At 42.5% G+C, this 25,315-nt stretch overlaps 1 protein-coding gene across 1 annotated transcript in view; it reads right to left on the bottom strand.

The window, feature by feature from the left end:
* The window catches only part of LOC308420419 (serine/threonine-protein kinase TNNI3K), a gene marked incomplete at both ends in the record, with an annotated part of 262,391 nt that overhangs the window by 73,951 nt on the left and 163,125 nt on the right, over window positions 1-25,315 (bottom strand). The window contains 3 exons of the mRNA XM_080916430.1: window positions 6,332-6,464; window positions 11,118-11,170; window positions 11,470-11,522. Coding sequence (XP_080772556.1) covers window positions 6,332-6,464; window positions 11,118-11,170; window positions 11,470-11,522 — 239 coding nt within the window. The remainder of the gene's footprint in view (window positions 1-6,331; window positions 6,465-11,117; window positions 11,171-11,469; window positions 11,523-25,315) is intronic.

Raw genomic sequence — 25,315 nt, forward strand, 5'->3', positions numbered from 1 at the left:
AGGATTCACAAAGTCTATACAAGAGAGAAAAGTGCAAGATAAAGGAAGATCAAACAATAATTACAACATGGTAATATGGATGCAACGAAGTATGCCTAATGTGATGTCAGAGAATTAAAGAGCCCTGTTAGGAGAAACGTATGGTTAAGGAATGAAAGACCTAACAGTACAGGCTGTCAGTGTGAACAAAGTCAGGGAAATTGATTCAGAGAAGGAACTGATGCATTTGAGGTACATGGAAAAGGGAAAGCAAGGGGGAGTGAAGACCAGTGGTTACAGGAAGGGTGTGGTAAGTGGGAGTCTGGAGAGGAGAGCAGGGATCGTCATATGAGGCCTCTGTGTGGTTTCCTGTGTGTCCTGACTTCTTGATTAACATGTATTAATTGTGCATATAATGATGTGTGGTTGGAAGCACATGCAATTAATACATGTTAATCATCATGTATTAACATGTATTAATTGTGCACAGTCATGATGTGTGGATGAAAATGCTCACACACACAGGACCATGCACTAACTGGACTAGGTAGCTAGCACTCACTTCCCTCTCCTTACCCCTTCTTCATGTTTACAGCCTTTGGGGATCTCTCATAAAATATGTAATAGCGTATTGTGACTGATGGCCACTTGGTGTGCTTTGGCAAACCACAACTTATTCCTTCTGATTCTGTACTCACTATTCAATTTCCTTTGCTCCTCGCCCGTCCTGCCTTCCTAAATCTGTCTTATTTCACTGGACCTGATGCCCTCTACTTCCATCTATTTGTCTGGAACGACAGTATTTCACTCTTCTTTATCACTAAATAATATTTCACTCTGTGAGTGGCGTAATCGCACTTCCTTTAACTGTTTATCTGACCACCAGAGCTAGCCCCATATATCAGCATTGTGAATGTCGCTGCCCTGGCACAGGATGCTGGTTCTCTTTAGTATGCTCATTTAGCTTCTCTCAGATATATGTTCCACGCAGGGAACACAGGTTAGTATCATAGCTCTATTTTCTATTAAGACACTTCCACAATGGCTGCAATAATTTATATTTCTATTGGAAAGGCACTCAAGCTGCTTTTCTGCTAGATCACCAACATTTTTTACCTTTTGTATTTCTTTATTGGATATTTTCTTTATTTACATTTCAAATGTTATCCCCTTTCCTGGTTTCCCCTCTGGAAACCCTCCATCTCATCCTCCCTCATCCTGCTTCTATGTGGGTGCTTCCCCACCTACCCACTCACTCCTGCCTCTTCACCCTGGCATTCCTCTACACTGGGGCATGTAGCCTATTCAGGGTTTCTCCTACCATTGATGTGCGACAAAGTCATCCTCTGCTACGTATGCAGCTAGAGCCATGGGTCCCTCCATGTTTAATCTTTGGTTGGAGTTTAGTCCCTGGGAGCTCTGGGGTGTCTGGTTGGTTGATATTGTTGTTTTTCCTGTGGGTTGCAAACCCCTTCAGCTCCTTCAGTCTTTTCTCTAGCCCTTCCATTGGGGACCACATGTTCAGTCCAATGGTTGGCTGTGAGCTGTTCTTAAACAGAAATGAATACAGAAAATGTGGTACATTTACACAACGGAGTACTAGTCAGCTATTAAAAACAATGACTTCATGAAATTCTTAGGCAAATTGGTGGAATTAGAAAATATCATCCTGAGTGAGGTAACCTAGTCACAAAAGAACACACATGGTACGCACTCACTGATAAGAGGATATTAGCCCACAAGTTTGGAATACCCAAGATACAATTCACAGACCACGTGAAGCTCACAAAGAAAGGAAACCAAAGCATGGATGTTTTAGTCCTTTTCAGAAGCAGAAACCAAATACTCAAGGGGGGATATAGGGAGACGAAGTATGGAACAGGAAATGAAGGAAAGGCCATCTAGAGATTGCCTGACCTGGGGATCCATTCCATATGCAGACACCAAACCCAGACACTATTGCAGATACCACAAAGTGCTTGACGACAGGAGATGGATATAGCTGTCTCCTGAGAGGCTCTGCCAGATTCTGACTTTTTGTTTTTTTGATAAAGCCATGAAAACCAGAATCAGGTTCTTCTTTTTATAACATTTTCTTAATGGCTAAGGTCATGGAGCTTTTGGACATGTGAAGAGATGGTTTTGTGTGGCTTTGTTATTATGAAAACACAGGGTAAACATCCAGGAGTGATTCAGTGCAAGTAAACAAACAAATTAGAATGCTGAAAGTAATGATTTGTGATGAAAAGATGTAAGTCAAACTGATGGCACAGGGCAGCATTCCGCCCATCCAACCAGCAGTCAACCAATGATGCAACAAATAAACAAACAACTAACTGGTAACCAACAACCAACCAACCAATAACCCACCAATGACTAACCAACCAAAAACTAGCCAATAAACTAATAAACAACAACTAAACATCAACCAATAGACCAACCAACAACCAAACAACCAATAACCAACCACTAACTAATCAACCAACCAACAACAAACTAACAAACAATCAACTAAACAGTAACTAATAAACAAGCAATACTCAACTAACCAACCAACCAACCAACCAACCAACCAACCAACCAACCAACCAACCATATCAAACCAACCAATAACAAACCAAACAACAATAAAACAACAGCAACAACAAACCAACCAATCTAAATACTGTGGAGTATTGTGCATATAAAAATTAGGAATATACTGTATAGTATAGATGAAGGTAAGTAGCTGTATGTCTGAGATAATTAAAAAATTATATTAAAAATAACAAAGTAACTGCAAAAAGAAAGTAAATGAAATATGGAGAAGAAAGGATGTATGTGGAGAAACTCTCACAAGGACCCACCTCTGGATGAAGAGATACGTAATCAATGGATGCTGAGGAGGAAGAATCCATCTTCTCCAGGGCAGAGCCCCTTGGTAGACTATCTATTCCCATCTGGCCATCTCTAGTCACAAGTTCATATGAGCATTACTAGATGGGTTAAGTAGGTTGTATACATATATGTATATGTGCATGTATGTATATGTAGTAGCAATGAAAGAAAAAATAGTTGTGGATTAAAGACATGAGGAGAAAATGATGGGTGGGAATTATGTGATATAGTAATTGAGTATACAATTTTTAAAAAATTGAACTAAAAATTAACAAATGACATGCAAAAATAAAAGCTTCATAGTTGTATATATATATATATGTTGGGTAAGATTTGTATAGGACTACAAGTTCCTTGAAAGAAATTCAAGTAGATCTAAGCAAAGGGAAAGACAAACTGGGTGTCGTGAGTAAACTGTGATTGAAACACAGATTTATACAGAATTAGAACACATGAAATCTAAGGACCAAATGTACCAGGCTTTACCCTCCAAGTTTCCTTTTACAGAGCAGACAGATGTTTCTAAAATTAACACTGAAAATAAAGGTAACTTATATAACTAAAGCAACATTTACAAAGGACAAAGTTGGAAGTCTAATGTTGGCTGAGTGGCAGCTAATAAGAGAGTGGTAATGGTGTATGGGACACTTGGGTGGACAAGGGTCAATGACACAAAGGTGTCAAATATATAGATACGTAGTTCTGATTGATTCTTGATAAAATACCAAAATAATTTATTGAAAAATTGCAGTTAATAAATCATACTGAAACAATTGAGCACTGATACTGTAAAAAAAAAAAAACCCAACTAAACAAAACCCAGCAAATTCATCCTACACATAAACGACAACATCGCAAAGCAGATCATAGAGCTGCAAAACCTAAGCCTGTCAGATTTTTGTACAAATGTCATAGAAAAAGAAAACGTATCCGTGAATATTTTGGATAAGACAATAAGATGATATAAAAGTTTGATAAGAGGGATTTTCTTGAAATGACAAATCTCTGGTCTTTTTCACAGGCTCTGCTGAGCAGATCACAGAGGAGAGAGGTGTCACTCCCTCCACATATTAGTTCCATCTGCGGTCGAGTCACTCTTACAACTAAATACTGAGACTGTATGGAAATACAGGAAAGGAAGGATAGTGATGCTGGGTGCACAGATCAAGGAGTTATCAAAGCCAGTCATTATAGAATAGTGTTAGTAACGGTAAAATTCTCCAAGCACACCCAATGTTGGCTTGGATCACTAATACGCTGTGTGTTTGAGCATGCACTGTCACTGGTTCTGTGTGGTGTGCATCACTAATATGCTGTGTGTTTGAGCATGCACTGTCACTGGTTCTGTGTGGTGTGCAGGGCATGGAAACTTTCTCAAAGTTTATCAAGAAGTCAGTCTCTTTTATTGAACAAATGCATAAGAGAAATAAGTATAAAGGCCCTGAACAGTTCTGGTGATTCTTATCACCACAGCCCCAAACAAGAGTAGCTAACGGGTACCAGCTGACCTCGCATATTGACTTTATTACACAGAAGTGAGAAAGAGTGGGCTACAGATAAACAGGGCAATGTGACCCTTTTTCTGTGACATTCGTAGAAAAGTAGACACAGAATTCGGGCTATCAATGGCAGGCTGAGGAGGTGTCACAGGATATTCTGGAGTGTGTGAAGGTGCTGTACCCGAGGGATTGTGGGTATACTACTACACATAGTTACTAAAACCTATTGACTGTTTACCTAAAAAGGTATTTTTCTGTTAGGTCTCAATAAGGTCGACTTTAAGGATAATATAGCAGCAATTTAATGAAATATCAATGGTTTGCATTACTCAGGTCCAGTCCAGCACTCCTGTAACATGTCCAGCACCCCTGTAACAAGTCCAGCACCCCCAGAGCCAGTCCAGCATCCCTGTAACACGTCCAGCACCCCTGTAACAAGCTCAGCACCTCCAGAACCAGTCCAGCACCCCAGAACTAGTCCAGCACCCCAGAACTAGTCTAGCATCCCTGTAACAAGTCCAGCACCCCTATAACAAGTTCAGCACCCCCAGAACCAGTCCAGCACTCCAGAACCAGTCCAGGACCCCTGTAACAAGTTCAGCACCCCCAGAACCAGTCCAGCACCCCAGAACCAGTCCAGCACCACAGAACCAGTCCAGCACCCCAGAACCAGTCCAGTACCCTGCTGCTTGAAGGGTAGAAGAAGAATTGCTGGAGCTGGCTTGTTTCCAGCCAAGTTAAGAAACAAGCCCAAGTTCAGAGAGAGCTCCCGTCTCAGAGACAGCAGAAGTGATAGTTGGGGAAAGCAGTCTCTCTTCTAGCCTCTGAGTATGTGCCTGCGTACACACGTTCAAGCACAGATGATCTTGAGTCTGTTGTGTGCATACTTTTCTTCTGATTAAATTTCTCTTTTCTACATTTCACATGTAAATGGAGTATAATTTATACCATCAGTGATAATTAGGTTCACTCAAAAATTGATTTTTAGAATGTAGCCACACATAGTGCAATATTATCAGGAAATGTGTTTTCAGCCTTGACAGGTGATTTCTGCACAGACACGTCCTTGTCCCACAGAACATTTAAAAGACACTTCTAAGTCTAAGCTCAAAGAATGTACACCTTATTCATCTGTCTGTACTCAGCCAATGGTTATTAGATTGTTTTATTAGAAATAGATAAATCAAAGCTGTAAATGGAAATAGAAGATCCCACACAATTAGATATATACTTATGTGTTGTGGTAAATATTAAAATGACTGCTTAACCTTTTATCCCACACCAATGTTGTTACCTGCTCTCTCTCTCTGCCACACAGTCCCCACTGGTTACTGGCTCCTGTGTGGGGTCATCTGGCACTATGGGGATCTCCACGTTGACAGCCTTATGAGGCCTCTATTAACTGGTGCGGTTCACTCCACTTCCCCTGTTGCTTCTGTCCCGGGTGGATATGACTGCCCTAGCACGTTCCTTTCCTCCAGCACATGGTACAAACATGACTCCAAAGCCGGTAAATTATCAAGCAGGTTTATATATTAAATTTTCAATCCACAAACGTTCTACACAATAAATTTGCAACCAGTGGACAAAGATATAAAATGCCCTTCAATATGAGATGAAAAGACCCATAAAACCCTTAGAAATAATATAATAACTTCATCAAGCTAGAGATGCACCAGGAAAAACATACACTTCTGCCTTCATCTCCTTCCACCGGGAATCCTCTCTTCTCTTCCATTTTCCTAGCTTTTTTCCCCTGCCTACTTCTTCACTGTCTAATCATGTATCACCTTAACTTCAACCCACTCCAAAGTGAGGCCATTGCATTTTTTGAATGGGATGCTTACCTTCAAGCAACACAAGGTCTCTTGCCATCCACTAAGAATAATTGTCTTTGGGGGAAGGGATGTGGTGTATGCTTTCTGTCAGTCACATTGAGCTAGGGAACCAGAGCTGCTCTGGTGCAGTTGTCCTACCTGGCTTGAGATGAGCGAAAGGAATTTCTCCAGTGAGGAGCTCCCACAGACACAGGGCGTAACTGAAGACATCAGCCTTGATGGTGTATCGTGTGCACTGTGTGAACACCTCGGGGGCCATCCAGCGCAGGTTCTGCACAGAAAAGTGTGACCAGGACTCAGAAACATCCAGCAAAGCTGGCTTCTGAACCCACATTGGAGAAGGACAGCATGGGCGGGGAATGATTGCAGCCTTGATCTTCACCAGTGCAATGGAGACAGCACATTTTCATGTGCACTCGTTTCTCAAGAAAACATAACACAGTTGAAACATCATCAAATCCATAGTCTACAAGATGCCTCCAATATTAATGACAAATAACTGCCTCACAGTGGTAGCGGACCCAACCACCATTTTTGCTCCAGGTGCCTGAAGGCTTCAGAATAGACCACCAAAGGAGTCAACCCCTTATTCCTTTGACCCGAGTCACACTGTGGGAGACACCTTCTTCTGTTTCTGTATCTGGATTTCAATTAATTGAGTGACTAAATTAGGCCCATGACTGTTAGCATCTGTCTAAGCTCTGCCCCGAAGTTACCTGGCAACAGCTAGGTATGCCTGATTCTATAAAAAGGACTGTTAGCCCCTCCTTTCCCCCTCTCCCCCTGCCCCCCTCTCTGTCTCTCTCTCTCTTGCTCTCTTGCTCCTCACTTGTTCTTTCTTTCCTACCCCCCCACTTTCTCCCCATTCCCTTCCCGCCTCCTCTCTCCACGTGCTCATGGCCAGCCTCCACTCCTCTACTTCTCTGCCTTTCTCTATGCTCTTAACTCCCCTCCCCATACCCTGAATAAAGTCTATTCTATACTATACCATTGTGTGACTGACCCCTCAGTGGGGAGGGTTGCCTTAACATGGGCCTGCCAGAGACACTCCCTTCCCCCACACCTTACCAAATCTCCATAGACCATACCCCCTTTATCCTTTTATAAATTCATGAATAACTGTGCTCTCAGGACAGAGGCAGAGGGAGCCATGGTTCACCCTTATTCAGTAAGGCTGAATTTTAGGACAGATTCCTGCTATTAAAATGCTTTTTCTGTTATGATTAAACATGTATAACAAGCATTAAGTAATACCTCAACCCTTTGGAGCAGATCTCTGCAGATTTATAGCGATGTACTGTCTTGTAGTGATGCTATATAGACAAACAGATCACTTCTTAAGTCTTAATGATTATCAAATAAGAATTCTCAAATCTATAACTGGTTATTAAGTTCTTTTATAGTGGGACTGCTATTAGGTCATTTCTGATAGTCAAAGATGTAGTGAGAACTGTGCCAGTCTCCCAAATGACACCAGTTAATTGCTCTTAGATGGCAAACAGACTCTCTCCTACCCAGAGCACAATTAACCAAATGTCATAAAAAGGGAACCAACAATTTATTATAGGTACTAGGACAGAGGATAAAATATTGACTGGGTTTATCTATACAAACTTCACTAATAACTTAGTTATTGTTTTAAACCTTCAGCGAACCTGTGGAGCTGAGACAGGTGATGGATATTTAGCCAGATAATTACTCCAAATGGATATGCATGTAAACATTCTCTGTTGTAAACTTGTATTTTTATTTATAATTTAATTTCTTGTGTGAACTTGTGATGAACTATGTAACAAGTGATCATGTATCTGAAAGATGTATAAGGTGGAGGACAAAGAGAAGAAGAGGCAGAACTAAGCTGAGAAGACCCGAGCTGAGAGAGAAAGTGAGCTGAGAGAGGAAGTGAGCTGAGAGAGGAAGTGAGCTGAGAGAGGAAGTGAGCTGAGAGAGGAAGTGAGCTGAGAGAGGAAGTGAGCTGAGAGAGGAAGTGAGCTGAGAGAAGAAGTGAGATGAGAGAGGAAGTGAGCTGAGAGAGGAACCAAGGTGAGAAGATTTTAGACAGGACAGAGAACAAGATGAGAAAGAGAATTCAGAGTGGGATAACTTAGAGGCTATAGCTAACATAAAATACTAAGAGAGCAATGTTCAGACTGCAGAGGAAATGAGGAAAGGAGAAGAGTCTGCAGAGAGCAGAAGGAACAGGCCTCTTCTTACCATGGGACAGAACAGGCCCTTTCTTATTAACAAAGCAGGCTTAGTCTTATTAAACAGAGTAAGCTTTTTCCTTACAAACTTGGGTTAAGATCATTTAGCATTAAAAAGGTAGAAGCTTTTTTTTCTCTATACAATAAAGACTGGAGCTCATTTTCATCCAGAATGAGTGAGTTCTTTCTGCACTGGTGCTTGATCTTTTGCTCCATATGCTCCTGTATGTTTATGTGTATGTGTGTGTTTGTGTGTGTATGTGTGTGTGTTTGTGTGTGTATGTGTGTGAGTGTGTGTGTGTATGTGTGTGTGTGTATGTGTATGTAATTGTGAGAATTTTGTGTGTGTGTATGTGTGTGTGTGTGTTTGTGTGTGTATGTGTGTGTGTGTGTGTATGTGTGTGTGTGTGTAATTGTGAGAATTTGTGTGTGTGTGTGTGTGTAATTGTGAGAATTTGTGTGTGTGTGTGTGTGTGTGTAAGAATGCAATAGAGAGAATGCATGTAAGCTGGGCCCAGCTGGTTTTGGGTGGAAATGTATAAATGTGCATTTGTGAATCTGTATATGAACTTATGTGAGTTTATGCATGTTTGCCTATGTAAAAGTTTTTCCTTCTGCAAGTGCTGCTCGCTTCTCTTGGTTCGATAGAAGTTTATTGCTCCAAGCTTCACTCTAGCCTGAGTAGCAGGACGATAATCACTTTTCTAAGTGTCCCTTTATCTTCTGTGACTTTTGGCTAGCAGGCTGTGAGTTAGAGCCCAGCAGTTCCTGCTGAGGTAGAACATTACTTAATCCCCTGCTGTTAGGCTACAGGTGTCAATACCGAAGCCAGCAGCTTTTTGCCCTCAGAAAGAGCAAGAAAGTTTTTAGGACATTTCAGAAGTTTTCATCAGCTTTTCAGTACAGTTAGAGCTAGAACGTCCTGAGACCCTCAATTAAGGCTGTCACCAGAGTCCTACTCTGTGCTCTCCTGTGCTCTCCACCACTGTCTTCTCCAGGCCGGGAGGCTCCAGGCAGAACTGGCCTTATGACTAGTGAGGAAGAGAACAACACTATAATGATTTTAGGGGTGTGCTATGCTTATAAGCTATTTATTTGCGAAGCCTCGGATTAGTTCTTGTGAGAGCAAGGTGGGACCCTCCCTTTTATTCTGGTTTCTTGTTTGACAATTGAGCCCAGCATATGGCTTGCTCACACTGCTGTCCGCTGACAGGTTGTGGGGCAGACTGGGAGAGTGCTCACTGGAAGGCAGTGTGCTTTGTGGGCTTCTAGCCTTCAAAAGTGTGAAATACACTGATTTTCTTTATAGTGGATCTAAAGTTAGGTGTTTGGCTCCACACGGACAGTCGAGTGTTACGGGGCATCACCACAAAGCTCTTTAAAGTTCCCTGACACAACTTGGTTTCTCACCCATCCCTTGCCATGTTCCGGAGGCCTACATACCCTTCCAGTTCATCGATCCCTTGATGACTACCTGCTCTCCTCACTGAGCTGTCCTGATGCCCTGTGAAATGACCAGGGTGCTTTAAATCTGGCTGTTCATTCCTCTGCAGGCCCCACCGGCAGAGAAGCTCCTTGCAAATAAAACGTTTTTATTTTTATTTCATTCATCCATGTTTTGCATTTCTGTCCAGCTGAGCAACTTCTAATGCACGATTCACCCTCAGTAAATGCTTGTTGGATGAATCAGGAGTGCATAGAGTACAAGCAAAAGTTTGAGGGAAAAGCCCAAGGTGACAAGAGAAAAGTGTCTGCTGGGGGCTAGTCTTCCTGAGACTTACTAGGTGAGGCCTTTTCATCTAGGATGTGTAGGTGAGCGTCCTATACAGGACCCATACCAGGAACAAAAGTACCAGGGATGTACAAATGGCTACCAGGCATGGGGAAAGAATGGATGACTCCATGTGGAAGCCCCAGAACAAGAACAGCATGAAATAGTCAGAAAGTTTCAGGGAAAGAGATTTGAATGGTATTTTGCTGGCATTTTTTTGAGAGTCCTTAGGAGAACTGTCTACCCAATAATGGTAGCAGAGGTAACCAAGCATGAGGACAAAACCAAAAGAAGGGTTCTGGAGTCAGGGAACGTCATCAAACATCAGGATCATACGCAGTGTGAGTAAGAACCAGAGATGTAAAGAAGCAAAGCCACAGAGAGAGGGGAGTAGACAGGCCAGGGAAGGGGAGGAGCTTCCCGAGGATCAGATGCCTCTAGAGTCCAGGAGAAGCAGGGTTGCTTGTTTGGGGGACTGAGGGGAACAGTGGGGAAGCCAGGGAAGTGGGTTACAGGCCATCTGGAAACAGTGATTCTTGTGCTATAATTTATGTTTTGCCTGAGCATTGATGCTCACCTTCCGTTACTACCTTATAATACTGATGGGGACATGGGAGAGCCAGTGAGCAACTGCCACTGAGCCATTGGTGTCAGAGCGTGTTAGCTTTCTACAAGTTAGCACTCTCTCTCCATATGCTCCTAGCCTGCAGCAGCCAATGACTTCTGCCGACACAGCACTCCTACGTTACATTTGGAACATGTTTGCTGAGATTTTTATCTAGTACGTTTTCTAAGGAGGGAACCCCTCAAATAGTTATTTTTGGGTTCTCTGAAAATAAATCCTTCCACATAGAAAAGACATTTCCTGGTCAGGGGCTCTCCCCTTTCTCTCCCCCCATGCTGAGTTTCCATATTTCAATTGCTCAACAAGAATGAGAGAGTCACAAACCCCAGGCTGCTTTGTCATGTTGTCTTCATCCAGGGACTGCAGAAATCTTGATTCTAAAGGGGGAGAGAAAACAAGTCTACATCAAAGGAAGTGTCAGAGCCTTTGGTCCAAGATCACAGCACCACTGAAAACCCAAAGAGTCTGTGCATTGTTCAAATTCTCACTCCCCCCACCCCTTTTCAGCTTTGAGAGCAAAGAAGAAAAAAACGAAAATGGATGGTTTTCAAAGTGTCAATCAACCTGAATTTAAGTAACAGAAACACCAAAGGTGTAAAATCTGTTTCCAGATTATTGCACAACATGAAAGACTAGGAAAGGATGCTGTTTGGAGGTGTGCTTCTGGAATTCTTACCTCCAAAATCTGCCACCACAGCATGGCCATCTTCATAGAGAAGAATATTGTGACTAGGAAAGAAGGAGACAGCATGAGCTTTATTGAGTTGTAGCTAGATTGCCTCTCAGGTGTTCATTCGTTTCCACAATGGTGCAATGTACTAACTCCAATGCTCTTGTTTTCTTGTTGATTCAGAAAAGGGATCTAGAAAATGTCGTCATGTTCTAGCTCCCATTGGCAGTGTGAAGAACTCATTTTTCAATAAAGCCTCTAAGCTGATCAGCAAGCCTTCTTAGTTGATGTGCAGTTTTTCAGTGTCCTGTTTGAAAGTGCAGCTCTGGGTAGGCAAGGCATGGGCTAAACTGGCTGCATCTCACACATGGACCTTTCAAGATGAGGTACACAGTGAATGTGCCCTCAAGAATAGTCTCCTGTGTTCGATCCCCAAGAGCCACATGAGGGAAGGAAATAAGTAAGTCCTGCATGTTATCTTCTGACCTTCATCCATGCTTTGTGAATTGTGTATGTGCACACCTCCAGCTGCCATCTCACTGTGTGTGTGTGTGTGTGTGTGTGTGTGTACAGTCTTTACGGAAGATAACCTGGACCAGAGACTTTATTTTAATATGTGAATTACAACTGAGGCCTGTTAAATGAAACCTGCTCTTTCAGCCCAGAACTCTAAATCATCAGGAAGAGGTCAGGGAATGTCAGAAATGTTCCTAGCACAAAAGAAAAGGGGAACCATGTGAGGACAACGCCAAACAGTCAACTCGGTTGTTGTCATCTTGTCCATGTGCAAATTAGATGTCTGTAAATAAATACAGATACCAGCTATATAGGACACTATGTAAATGTATATATTTGGGGTTTTGATAATCTTGTCTCCATAGTACTGGGAAAGTTCCATTTTGTGAGGTAGATCAAAGTTAGGGCAGTCATGGGGAGGTCATCCCTCCTCTACACAGAGCACATAGAATAACTTATGTAGAAACACACAGTGATACACACTGTTGTTGAGGACTGCACTTGTCTGTTAGCTTTTAATTAGAGATCATGTGGTGCCCAAAACAACGGATACATCTACAACATATTCCCAACCCAAGGCTCTGGGTCACTGCAGAAGAGAAGGCAGAAAGACTATAAAAGCCAGCTGAAACATGAAGGTGTCTGTGAGGCTGCTTTTCCTAGAAATGACAGTGTGGCTACATGCATGCATTCTCATTAAAATGGCGGACTAACGAAGATCTGAACAAGGACTAAACCTTGGAGATTTTGGTATATGTACCTAACTTTGAGTCTGTGTTTGGCTCAGGGAGGAGGCATTTCCAAGTCAGGAGGTGGCATTCTTGGTTTTGATCCTCAGTATGAACAGAATTATCTTCACTGATTAATATGATGCTTCTTGACGCTCACTTGGCTTTGCAAGAGCATTACATTGGAAAACGTTTTGCATTGTGAAGAAACTAGGAAAATAGACTTAATATACTTTGTAGATGTAACATTTAATGTGTGTTTAAAGTGAGATGGTAGTGTATAGGAATATTTGAGTGTATCAAAACAAGAAGGGCTGAGATGAAATTTTTAGCACCAAATTATAGATTAGTAGGTGTGATGAGGCTGTTATAACCAAAGATTCTAAACCAGCTGGAAGATCACACATAAACACAAGGCTCATTCAAAGAGCTGCACAGCCCACATCCTGTCAAGGGTATGTGGGTGTCAAAATTTAACCAGAACACTTAAATATACATTGAGCAAAGTTCAATCAGACAGATGAAATCATGGGTAGCCCCTGCCAATTATTTAATTGTTTATTCAAATTAGTAAGCAAGGTGAGCAACTGAAGTCTTTCCTGGATAGTTTTTCAAATGGAGCTACTCTAGGTACCTACTGGAAAGACCAGGGAACCTTTGCATACCTCTCCAATAGAAGCTTTAAGGCAGTGCTGCAGAGCCAAGCCCAGGAGGGTCTAGTGCATTGGATCTTCATCTAACAATTCATTTGTTCAAACTTCTTTTCATGTACATATATGTTACCAAGAATAATTATACCTGCTAGCTAGACTTATGGTAGAAGGATTAAAAACATAGTTATGAAAAAAAAAATGTAACACCCAGCCAATAGCACCAGGCTCAGATTTCAGGATCCTCAGAAAAAGATTTGGCTTCTTTTGTGCTGGGTGAAGGGTTGTAGGGGAAGGGAGTTATTTGAGGGGTTATTAAATCTATTCCCCTGATGGTCCCTCTAGCATTTTCACTGTGCTGTTCTGCAGATTAAGTGACACTGAAGATAGATCCCATGACTACAGTGATAACCACAGTGTGATCGAGTAATAATTTAGTGCTTGCTAAATACCACTCATCCATCTGCAAAGGAATGTTTAACACTCAGAGGATGATGAGGTATACTGCCATGAGGAATGAGCTACTTTAGTTCCTACAGAAGGGTGGAAAGCTCAGAATTCTGGTGTTTCAACATAGGCTGGAGAGCGGTCAAATGTGAACCTAGAGTTCATTTCCTTAATGTTAGATGTTTGATGTTACACATTAGATGCTAGAAAATCCAAGCTGTTAGAACAGTCCCTGACAAAGAGTACATGGTCAATGAGTTTGTATTTTATGAGTTGTGCCTATGTGCTTCTCCTCAAAGCACAATACTTACTTGCCCTTGGTTAGAATGCCACTCTAGGAGATGCAAAGTGTATATGTTATGGATTTCATTTTCACAGAATTTATAATCTGCTAGCGAAAACGAAGATGAATGTTTTCCAAGAAAATAGCATGGGTGAAGAGCTGGATTAGCTTCGAAGGATGCTTTGAAGGTCAGTCAGCTATTACATCTACAAATATGTACCAAGACTCTATCATGTGCTGGGATATTTCCAGCTGTGAAACAGTCAGGTTGAGGTTGGGCACAAACTGTAGAAAGAACAAACAGGAAGAGACTGAGGAAGGGGGAAATCAAATCCTGCGAAGATCTTGGCAAAGGCAAGAGGGGTGTGTGTGTGTGTGTGTGTGTGTGTGTGTGTGTGTGTGTGTATAATTTTAAAAGTAGATTTACTAAACCAAAGAACATCTACTAGAAAAGAATGAGATCTGCATAAAAGTAGTGTTGAATTGTGAAGATTAGAAAGGCCTTCAGAACAGCTAGTAACATCAGCCTCAGACTTGAGTATGCCCAGAGAAGAATGTGGCTGAGTCCTGAAGCCAGCCAGGGCCTCAGAGTTGCCATCACTGTCAGTAATGAGGTTGACCTCATGTGAAAGTCACAGTAACGGTGACTTTGAGCAGTATGAACGCTGACAGAATCAGATATGCCAGGGAAGAAGGCAATGAATGGGGTTTGAAGTGGGCAAGAGCTCCTGTGGGCGAGCGCCTGTCTATTCTCCAGAGTCACACTGCAGCCTGTATTAGAAACCTTCACTGCAGGTGAGAAACAGACACAGGGGGATTAGATCAGACGCCCCGAGTTCCTTCAGCTAAGAGGTGGAATCCTCACCCAGGTTTCATTCTTCAGAGTCAACCAGACCCCATAGAGACCTCCAAATGACTTCAATAATGAGGTGAAGAGTCGGAAACCACTCTAGTGTGTCTTAGTGCCTCCATGACTCGGCAGGAAAATGCCAACCCTCCTCCTTCCCAGAGCTGTGCTGATGTCCAGGTTCTACAAGGAATATGCAGATACGGGGAAAACAGTTCTATAAACGGTAGACGTGGTGTTAGAACCTCAAAGCTATCAAGATCATCAGAACCAACAGAATAAAAACAATTCTTGGACTTTTGGATCTCTCTCTGCTCCTAGAGATTGCCTGGGAGGCAGTTTGTCCAGGATAAAGCCTCATGTGTGCTAGCTGAAGGCTGTGCTTGATGTAACTTAAAGTAGGACCAATTTTACTACAGGACAATTCTCATTCCTCTCTTAGCTCTAGAGAGTCTTTCCTTCCATCCTCACTGTGATTCTGCAAAGCTGTTGTTGTTTTACTGAAAATGTCTTCACCTCACCCAAAGCAACCTTTGTCTCTCTAGCTGCGTGAATACAGCAATATCTGCTCCTGGAACTGGCTTTGTCTTTAACCGTGTAAGTAAATGACTTGAGTCAATTGCTTACATAAAAGAATATTTGGGTCTTTGAAATGCCCGTTTCTCACAGATGATTCCCCCAAAGCTCTTTTAACTTCATTTAACCCCAACAAGACATGCACTTTACAGAGTACAGGGTATAACCCAGGGTGAGGCTTACTTCTTCCTGCTAAGTTGAGAGATCAGAACCTGTGTGAGCAGAATTCATGCTCTGGTTTTCATGGCTTTCTTGTTAGCAACAGTCTCAAATGTGTGTGTGTGCATGTGTGTGTGTGTGTGTGTGTGAGAGAGAGAGAGAGAGAGAGAGAGAGAGAGTCCTGGTTTCTTTTTCATAAAGGAAAAATTTTTCCAACCTTAGAATAAAAATTAATTTAATGAAGTCATTATGTGAGGATCAGGAGTCTTTCCATTTTAATTGCCTGTATTGAAAAGTTACCTAAAGTGCTGGAATGATTCATAATCAGCTGGTTCTGTGCCGTAGCCCAATGCTAATTTTTACTATTAATCAGACTGGCCTGATTATTAGGCCATTTCCCAATTCTTATCTCTTGCTTGATCTGGACCGAAGTTCATGGTTAGCTGTAGAAGGAGCTAGGTGACGGCTACCCTCACTCTAATGCCATGTTTAACTTTAGGACAAGTCATTAAAATGCACCAATATCAATTTAGGTTATTTTTCTGAGTTACAAAGACATGTGATTGCCTGTGTCAGTTGCTTTCACAAACAATAGCTTAAGGACACCATGGACAAGTGCTCAGTGTCCTTATTTAGAGAGATGACTGCCCCAGTGAGTGACTGGAACAGCAGTGCAGAGCTTCCCACACAGCTACAGGCTGGCTTTCTGAGGTATCCCTGAAGGTGACTAACTGATGATTAAAGACCCAGCAGCCAGCACGCCTGGAAGCCTTCCAAGGGTTAGGTTGGTGGAAGCCGCCAGACTTCCTTCAGTCTTATCACACTGCGACAGTCATTAGTTAAACACATCCTCTGACAAGCTGTCCTTCACACCCTGAGCCACGGAGTCCGGATCTGCCACCTCACACCTCTCCTGCCTGCAGTGCTTGGAGAGGGCTGGGTCTCTTCCACATAAAGGCGTCTCACTGAAGAGTGCCACCTCGGTGACCTTCAGCAGTCAGTTACACTGTCCCCTACTGAGCATTGGTCCTATCAAGCTGAATGTCATCTCACACAGGACCCAACTATCCTGAACTTCTGCCAATAGCTCAGGCATAGTGCGGCCAATCAACAAGCTTCGTGCTCTTTTTTCCTTTGTCACAATGATTCTGGCATCATCTGGTCAACCCTTGGCTGCTGCACACATGTTCTTTTATGGTTTCACTTTGATCTCTTTGTGCCTCCGATCCATGCCTTGGATTCCTTTTGTCTCTGTTTCTTTGTGATTTGTGTGTGTGCGCGCGCGCACACACACACACACACACACACACACACACACACAGACAGACAGACACAGACATACACACACAATTCTTTTTAGTCCTTTGACTGTTTAGGCAGTAACTACTGATATTAGCCATCCCCTTTATAACAGGAGCCCTGGCTTTGATGTCCAGTGTGACATAGAAACGTATTTAGACTTGGGGATTGTTATGACAGGTACTGTCGTAGATGTTGTATGGTAACTAGATTCTTGGGAGTCTCCCTTGATTTGGGCTGTTTGGTGGTTTGAATGAGAACCTTTTTCGCAGTTGATGCCTGTTTGGAAAGGATATGGGGAGGGAAGGCCCTGTTGGGGGATGTCCATTGCTGGAGGTGGTTTTGAGAGTTTATAGCCCCCTCCACTTCACTATCTGAAGATGTCATCACTATCCCCCTGAAACCAAATAAACTCTTTTTCCTTCATTTCAGTTCATGGTTTTCCACCGCAGAGATAGAAACGCACTCAACACAGGTTGCTCACAGGAACCCGGTTGCAGTTGTATAAGGAACCTTCAGCTCTGCTTCAGAACTGAGTGGAGGCAAAGCTAACCCCAGTCTTGAGCTTCTCTTTACGTGTTCATTGGAGCTCACTGTTATCTAGCTCAAGGCTCTCACTGTGTCCAAAACCTACCCCAGGGTTTCTACTCTCATACTCCAGGAATCCTACTGCCTCCAAACAATGCTTTGTTATTCTTTCGCAATCTAAGTAATGCCCAGGGTCTCCCTTTAGGTATTATTTTACCAGGATCACCAGTACTTCTCAATCTCCAGAGAACCAGAGTTTAGGTCTTTATACTAAACACATAGAATTCTATCTACCCTTTCATAGGACATCCCTTTACAATGTGCTGTAAGGGTAGGACTGACTTGTTCTGCTTCAAGCAGACGGACTTGTTTCCCAAAGGTTTACAGAAGAGTTATTTTGCCGTCTGACAGCCCACAGATCATCGGGCATGGCAGTGCTCAGGTCTGAGTATAATCTTAGGTGAGAGAGAAGCAGCCTTCCTAAAGCCCAGAATCATGAACTTCTAAACGCCAAAAGCCTAATTTCACTCAACTCCTGGAAACCATGGAAACGAAACACTCCAATAAATGCAAAGGATTGCAGAATCTCGTCTCCTCCTAAAACAAACTTCCGTCTGTCAGTAGAAGTATATTTGAAAGCTTACTCCAAAGCCTCTGGATTTGTCCCAATGCCGCTGGGATTGAAGGTAAAGATTATGAGATCTGTGTTGTGCTTCAGCCTGCTTATTGAGGGTAATGTGGAAAAGCACATCCTCTCAGTCACCATTTGCTCAGAATGTGACATGCAAGTGGGGGGACATGTCCGCTGAGATCACCTAACAACCCACCTGTGTCCTGTGGGAGAAGTTTGTGGATACGTAGCCTACAATCCTCAAGAGATTAGCCCCTTGAACAAATAGAGTTATTTCTTGGACATTTTAATAGAGATTAGTTTTATGGGAGAATTTTAGGTACCAAAACTACAAAATGGAACATTCTTGGAGGCTAACATGACAGATGGGGGATTCCACAAATGACAGCTGTGAGTTTATCCCACATGTTTCCCCTACTTCAATCTAAAAGTGAGGCAGAGGGGAAGACGCTAGCAGCTAGCACACAGCCTATACCCACCTCATGGTACTTAGCATTCTTCAGTTCACTGGGACCATGAATGAACAGGGGCTTCTGATTCCAAGTAGCAGACTAGGAAACCTAACTTTAACCACAGGCAGCCATTGTAGGAGAATCTTTTTGCTAAAAGCACTTGGTTCAAAACTGAAGAATGAAGAAAATGCCAAATATTTGTTTATGTAGAAGAAAAAGGCAGCTAGTCTGATTAATAAAAGAAAGTTACTATTTCAAATTAACTAAAGAAACTCCTAAGTGTGATCTCTCACTGTAATCAGAAGAGTTTCCTTGTTAACTATCTGAACTCTTACTTTTAGAAACAATAAAGGCACCAAGTATCCCAAAGCACAGCTCCAAGTGTGAGGAGAAAGCCTATGTGCTTGAGAAAAACACACCCTCAGAAAAGCCACAGCAAGGTCTCTGCAGTCAGGTGAGAAGCACAGGACACATTCTGCAAATGTCATTACAGAACTGGAAGGTGCCCTACTTAGCTTTAACTGACAATTTGTCACAGGTCAGAGTCACCTCAAAAGGGAGTCTCATTTGAAGAAATTTACAGAATAGATTGGTCCATGATCTTGATTAAGAGAGTATGTTTTGATTACTAATTTATGTATAGGGGTCAATCCACCATAGGTCACTCCATTCCCTAGGCAGGTAGTCCTGGTTTGTAAAAAAGAAAGAAAGAAAGAAAGAAAGAAAAAGAGGGGGAAAAGCATGAGCTCACAAAATCCACCAAACGGGATCCTCCATCACAAATTCCTCACATACTTCCTTAGCTGTGACTAAGTTCTCTGATTAGAAGTGACATTTCATAAAATAGCAGGCACTTCTACCTTCAGGTTCCTGCCCTGACTTACTTCAGCACTGGACTGTGGCCTGGAAATAAGACCAAGTGAACATCTTCTTCCCCTGGGTTGCTTTCTCACAGAAATAACATGAGGCTAGAAGAGATGGTATCTGCGAGCTTCTTAGATGATCTTTCCTTTAAAAGGAAACCTTTGGATATCTTTTCCATAGGCCTCTGACACAGCAACTGACCTTCCCCCACTCAGTCACTCACTGCTGTTACCTGAGCCCCACGCATCCCATGTACCTCCATCCCAAGCTAAGAGGAGACACAGATACTCAGAGCCAACTCCTTGCTTTGTTTTGTTGGAAGAGTCTTATCACACACAGCTAAGAATTCAGTTCTAAGACACCAGCTTGCCAAGGATCTTCTGGGTATTCACTTGGCATTCAGGAATGAATGATGTCTATCTGTGATATTAAAATTCAGCTTCAACTAGCAATCAGGAAGTGAGGGGTGGGGAAAAAGGTCAAAGGAAGAAAATGGCAGACAGCTTTCCTTCAAGAAGAGAAACCATATAAGTGTGGAATGCTAGATACTGTTGATAATATGTCTACCACATTTCCTACTGAAGGTCCCCCAAATCCCGAAGTCAGTGTATCCAAGAGAGTTGGAACCAGACAGATTCTAGAAGGTAGACAGGGAAAAGAAGCCTTTAGTAGACCAATGTATTTTTCTCTTAAACATTAACATAGCCAGCTTTCTGCTATTACCCCTGCCAGAGGGAAGAATTAGGGTGGAGAGACTTTCAAATCTCCCATAGGAGGTAGCCTCCTACGGGAGGAATAAACCACCTTCTCCTTCTCTGTCTAGATTATTTGATATCCCCCATCACCCAAATTGGCCAATTCTGAGGGGATTTAGCCTCAGATAATACTCCAATTTACCCAAAAAGCCAATTTACCCCTAAATATATGAAAATTTAGGCCCTGTAAGACAAACTTAGATTGTTGGTTCAAATTTCTTCTCTCTGTCTTCTTGTGCTTTTCTCTATGTGTGAACTCACTTTCATAAAATCTGGATGAATATTGAACCCCTGTGTCTCTTGCCTGAGTATTCAGGCGAGGAATAGAACCCATCTCTGTGACCCTGGGAGACCACATTATGACAGCATCCTATCTGCATTAAGTATACTCTGGCAGTGCATAGAATTAGCTCAGGAAACAGCTGGACTTTATCCACAAACTGAGTCTCCTGTGCTTAGAAGTAAAGCAGTCTTGGGCTTGAGCAAGTCACTGTAAGCTAAGAGGCAAAAAGACATGCTATCTCTGGCCAGCAGAGGCTCTATGCCTATACAGCTTGTCCTCCAAGGAGCACCCCTCACCTCTCAGAAGGCCCCACAAATAAGTGGTTTTAAAACCAGTTATTGGTTTCAGAGGAATTTGTATGTGGCTCTTTAGGAACAGGGATTAGTATTCGAGAGAGAAAACCATTTACTTATTGGAGTACTTGACCTGGTTGCTTCCCCCGCGGTCCCCTCATGCCTTCTCAGCAAACACAGGGAGGCTTAATGCTCTCATTTCTATAGGAACACAGGTTAAAAATGTACTTAGTCTCACGGGCTTTCCATCAAGGGCACTTTGAAAATTCAAAAGGAATGGACAAATCTATTTCTTAAAGACTCCCTGAGCCACTCAGTGTCTCTGTGGCTGTCTAGAAGATGCAGTGCGGATTTCCTCGCAGACATTAGGCATTCTGTTACGGGGGCAGAGGTATTAGTCACAGGGATGGAAGGTAAGGGCTGTGATGGCTGGGGGCCAGAGCATATGACTGCTTGTAGAATAAGCCAGGATCTTTCTGGATTTTTCTTCAATTTGCTAACCCTGCCTCCTACAAGGTGCATCCGCTTTTGTCTTTCTCTCTAAATAAATATTCTCATTTTTCAGGACTCTGCTCAGCATTTGATTCTCTTCCTAACTCCCAGATCATGTCTTTTACCACCAGGAAGACTATATCAGAGGCTAGATGCATGAGCCAGGGGAGTTACTGGTGATCAACGGATTCTTTAAAATTTATTTTTGAGGGGTGGTGAGAAACAATCTTATTTAGCCAAGGATGACCTCAGATTTACTATTCAGGTTGAAGATGAACATAAACTCCTGATCCCCCTACCTCTGTTTCCCGAGAGCTGGGATTACAGACATACTCTGTAGTGCCTGTATCAAAAGTTGTTCCTGATTGAGGAATGCAGGATAGAAGGAGTGAGTGAGCTAGGGACTTCTCTGTGCTGCTTACATGTTGGGGCAACTACTCAAACCCTTTAGAATGGAATTCTGATGTTATTCAGACCACATTTTGTTTCATTGTTTCTATTAATAGTTATCTTTACATTTCAAAGTCTCTTAATTTTTCCTTTTTAGCCTTAGCTGTATGTTTTTTGTGTGACCAAGATTTCTCCAATAGGTGTTAGAAGAAGGGTTATTTAGCTTTAGTCTGTGGCTGTATACTGTGCAGGATATAGCTTTCCCAAAACTACATTTTCCAGGAAAAATATAGAAGTTATCTCTATAATAATCTGCTGTCTTGTATTAGTAAGACCTCCCTTGTTTTCCTGACGAGCTAATTCTAAGCTCTGCGTCAGGAGCAACCATAGGGCCAGCTTGCATTAAAAAAACAAACAAAGAAAGAAAAACCCAAAGCCTGCATTCAAATAATGTATTTCCTGTCAGCGGGTCTGAACTGAACACGCGTTACAGTGTTTCGTCCTACGTTCAACCATCATTATGCATTCTCTTCTTGGATGTTGTTTTTTCATAGGCAGTATATGGAACAGGCATGCAAACAACATGGGGCTTACAAAATACTCCATTTCCAAGTAGATTAAAAATGTGTGCAAACCACTTTGTATCTTTTATATCCAAGCACTGGACAAACTACAGCTGCCCAGGAGGCACTTAGGTTATGACCAGTAGGATGTCTGTCTTTTCAAGGTGATTCTGACCAGTCGTCCCTTTTCCTCTTCCCTGTCAATGTTACTGAAGGCTTTTCTGTTTTGGCATCATTTGTAAACCACTCTCTCCTCAACCCACCACAGTCTCATCTTTCCCAGATGTGCCCTGAAACTCTCTGGTGAACAGTTGTCACTCAGGTTCGCCTTTCATTCCAGTCGTTGTACCACAGAACACTGTCAAGCTGTTCTTCTTGACCAAAGCTGGCTCCTGAACTCCTGGTGCTTAATAGCAGCACAAATCCAGTCACAAAGTCACAATACACAACCATCCCCGATTATCCCTCTTTTTTAGCCCCCTCACAATGTGTCTCCATACCCTATAAATTATGTTTATAGAACATAGTCTCATCTATCTTTTGTGTTCTCTGTGCCTTCTCCAACTCAATAGAAGGTCATTATTTCCCCCTTTATAGGAGACTTAGAATTTTCCATTTGTAGAGCACATTGCAGACCACTCCCATTCAGAAGGAGGTATGGTCTATGTGCACTACATAAATGGAGAAGCCTATGGAGGTCAGAACAGAAATCTCTGAACTCTTGGAGCTACGGTTGCAGGTGATTGTAAGTCTCTATGTGGGTGCAGGGGAACCCAGGTTCTCTGCAAGAGTAGGGATCTTCCCGCTGTATCAGTCTCTAGCCATTCTACGACAATTTACACATGGTGTGAATACTTCACTTGACAGCTGAAGAACGGATGCCGAGGAGCTGCCTATGCTTTGTTTAAGGTCACACACTTGCTGACGGTCAGATTCCCAGTCACGGCTCCCACTGAGCTTCTTCCAAACTCACTTGCTTCTCTTCACAAGTGTGTTCACTGGTCTATACACAGCGGTGTGAGATAAAATGGCCCAATCTGCTGTGCTAATTCAGGAATGCTCACATTGACTAGTGGCTTTAGTGGAGGTGCACTCGAGGGGATGGGATGTGGAATATTTGGGTTCAAAGGTAAGCTCTATTTATTTGTGATGTTGTTGTTTGCTTTGTCTTGCACAAATCTCAAGTCCAAGTGCATCAGGGACCTCACATACAACCAGATACGGTGAATCTAGTAGAAGAGAAAGTGAGAAATAGCCTGGAAAGCATTGGCACAGGGAAATTTTTCTGAACAGAACACCAATGACTCATGCTCTAAGATCAACAATTGATAACTGAGATCTCATGAAACTGAGAAACTTCTGAAAGGCAAAGAACACTGTCAATAGGACAAACTGGCAACCTACAGACTGAGAAGGGGTCTTTACTAACCTTACATCTGAGAGAGGGCTACTATCCAAAATATATAAAGAACTCAAGACTCCTCCCATAAACAAAACAAACAAACAAAAAAACCCAAAAAACAAAAACAAAACCAAAAACCACAAACAACGACAAAAAAAAAAAAAAAAAAAAAAAAAAAAAAAAACAAAACAAAAAAAAAACCAATTAAAATGAGGTACAGAGCTAAACAGGGAATTCTCAACAGAAGAATCTCAAAAGGCGCAGGTTTTGGAAAAGAAATTAATGTGTCATGTTTCAATTTCTTCTTTAACTTTGTTTAGGTTAAAGATTAAACAATCCTGGAGAACAAAAATGTATCTATCTATCAAGCTGAAGTCTCACACACAGTGTCTCCTTAGTGAAGCAATAAACAATGGGAATAAGAATTCACTAGTTGGATTCTCATAGACAGACTAGGGATGGAAGCAGACAGTGGAACAGTCTTCATGGAGTGGTAAGAAAGGCAAGCACATTCCTGTATCCTGGACTAGGAGGCGAATACTTGAACAACCTTATGCAGTGAGCAGAGAACAAGCTTCGAAATCACCTGAAAAGGTTGAGTCTTTCAGCAAGTGTGCCTGCTCTCAACACTTAGAGAATCTCCGCAGGGTTCAGGCAATGCCTCCTTTTTCTGTTTGAACGGCTTTCTCAGGAGCAGAGGCTCCTATAAAGGAGCTACACCAGCTCCATTGGAAAGCCCTGCTCACAGGACAAAGGCTCTTGTTTCTTTTCTGACTTTCCAAGATTTTTTCAGCATGGCCGGAAGCCTACAGAGTTCAGATCATCAGGATGTCTGACGAGGAGTTCCGGATTAAGAGTGCCGGGGGCGGAGCCTACGGGGACACTTAAACTGCCTGGCACGTGCTCTATGTCTTCATTTCTGCCAGCTCACCAGGTGATGTCTTTTTGCGCTTAGCAATGGGCTGGAATTTCTTGTGCTGTCTTCCAGCATCTTAACTATGAAGGCTGAATTCTTTCTGCTTTAAATTATGGCTCTTAGTCATGTACTAGACAGGGAGGGAGACAGAAGACCAAGATGCCAGCTGTGGTCCAACTCTATCAATAAATGTTTTGAGAAACATTTTGCCTCAAATCGCTCATTTCTCAGGACGTTACTCAATTCCTCCCATCTCGCCAGGTTATTGCAAGGACTGAACAAGAACTCACAGCCTGTCGATTCTGAAGCACCAGGAATTACAGATGCTGCGCACCTCACACCATGGTCCACTTGTTCTGCTAGAAGCCCCTCAGTGGTGGAAACCAACAGTTTTTAAGCGGTTAGAGATTTAACTACTTAAACTTCCTGGGACCTAAGGCCGATGACGTCCCCACCTTGCTGTCTGTGCTGCCTCTGCTTACAATGCTTTTGGGCACAACAAATGGCAGACCCCTTAAATGTCACAGACACTCTTGAGAAAGTCCCAGCTACAGCCTTTCCACTTACAAGCAAATAGGTAAGTAGCTCACCATGGGTAGAAGTAAACTTCATTCAAGATAATAAGAAGCAAACGGAGCTGGTGGGATGGCTCAGAAGGTAGCGGCGATTGCTGCCAAGGATTGCTAACAGTTCATACTCAGGCCCTACATGGTAAGAAGAGAAACCTGACTCCCACTAACTGTCCTGTGATGTCCACATGCGTGCTACAGTAGGCAAG

Source organism: Micromys minutus (genome assembly GCF_963924665.1).
Source record: "Micromys minutus genome assembly, chromosome: 4".
Classification (NCBI taxonomy): domain Eukaryota; kingdom Metazoa; phylum Chordata; class Mammalia; order Rodentia; family Muridae; genus Micromys; species Micromys minutus.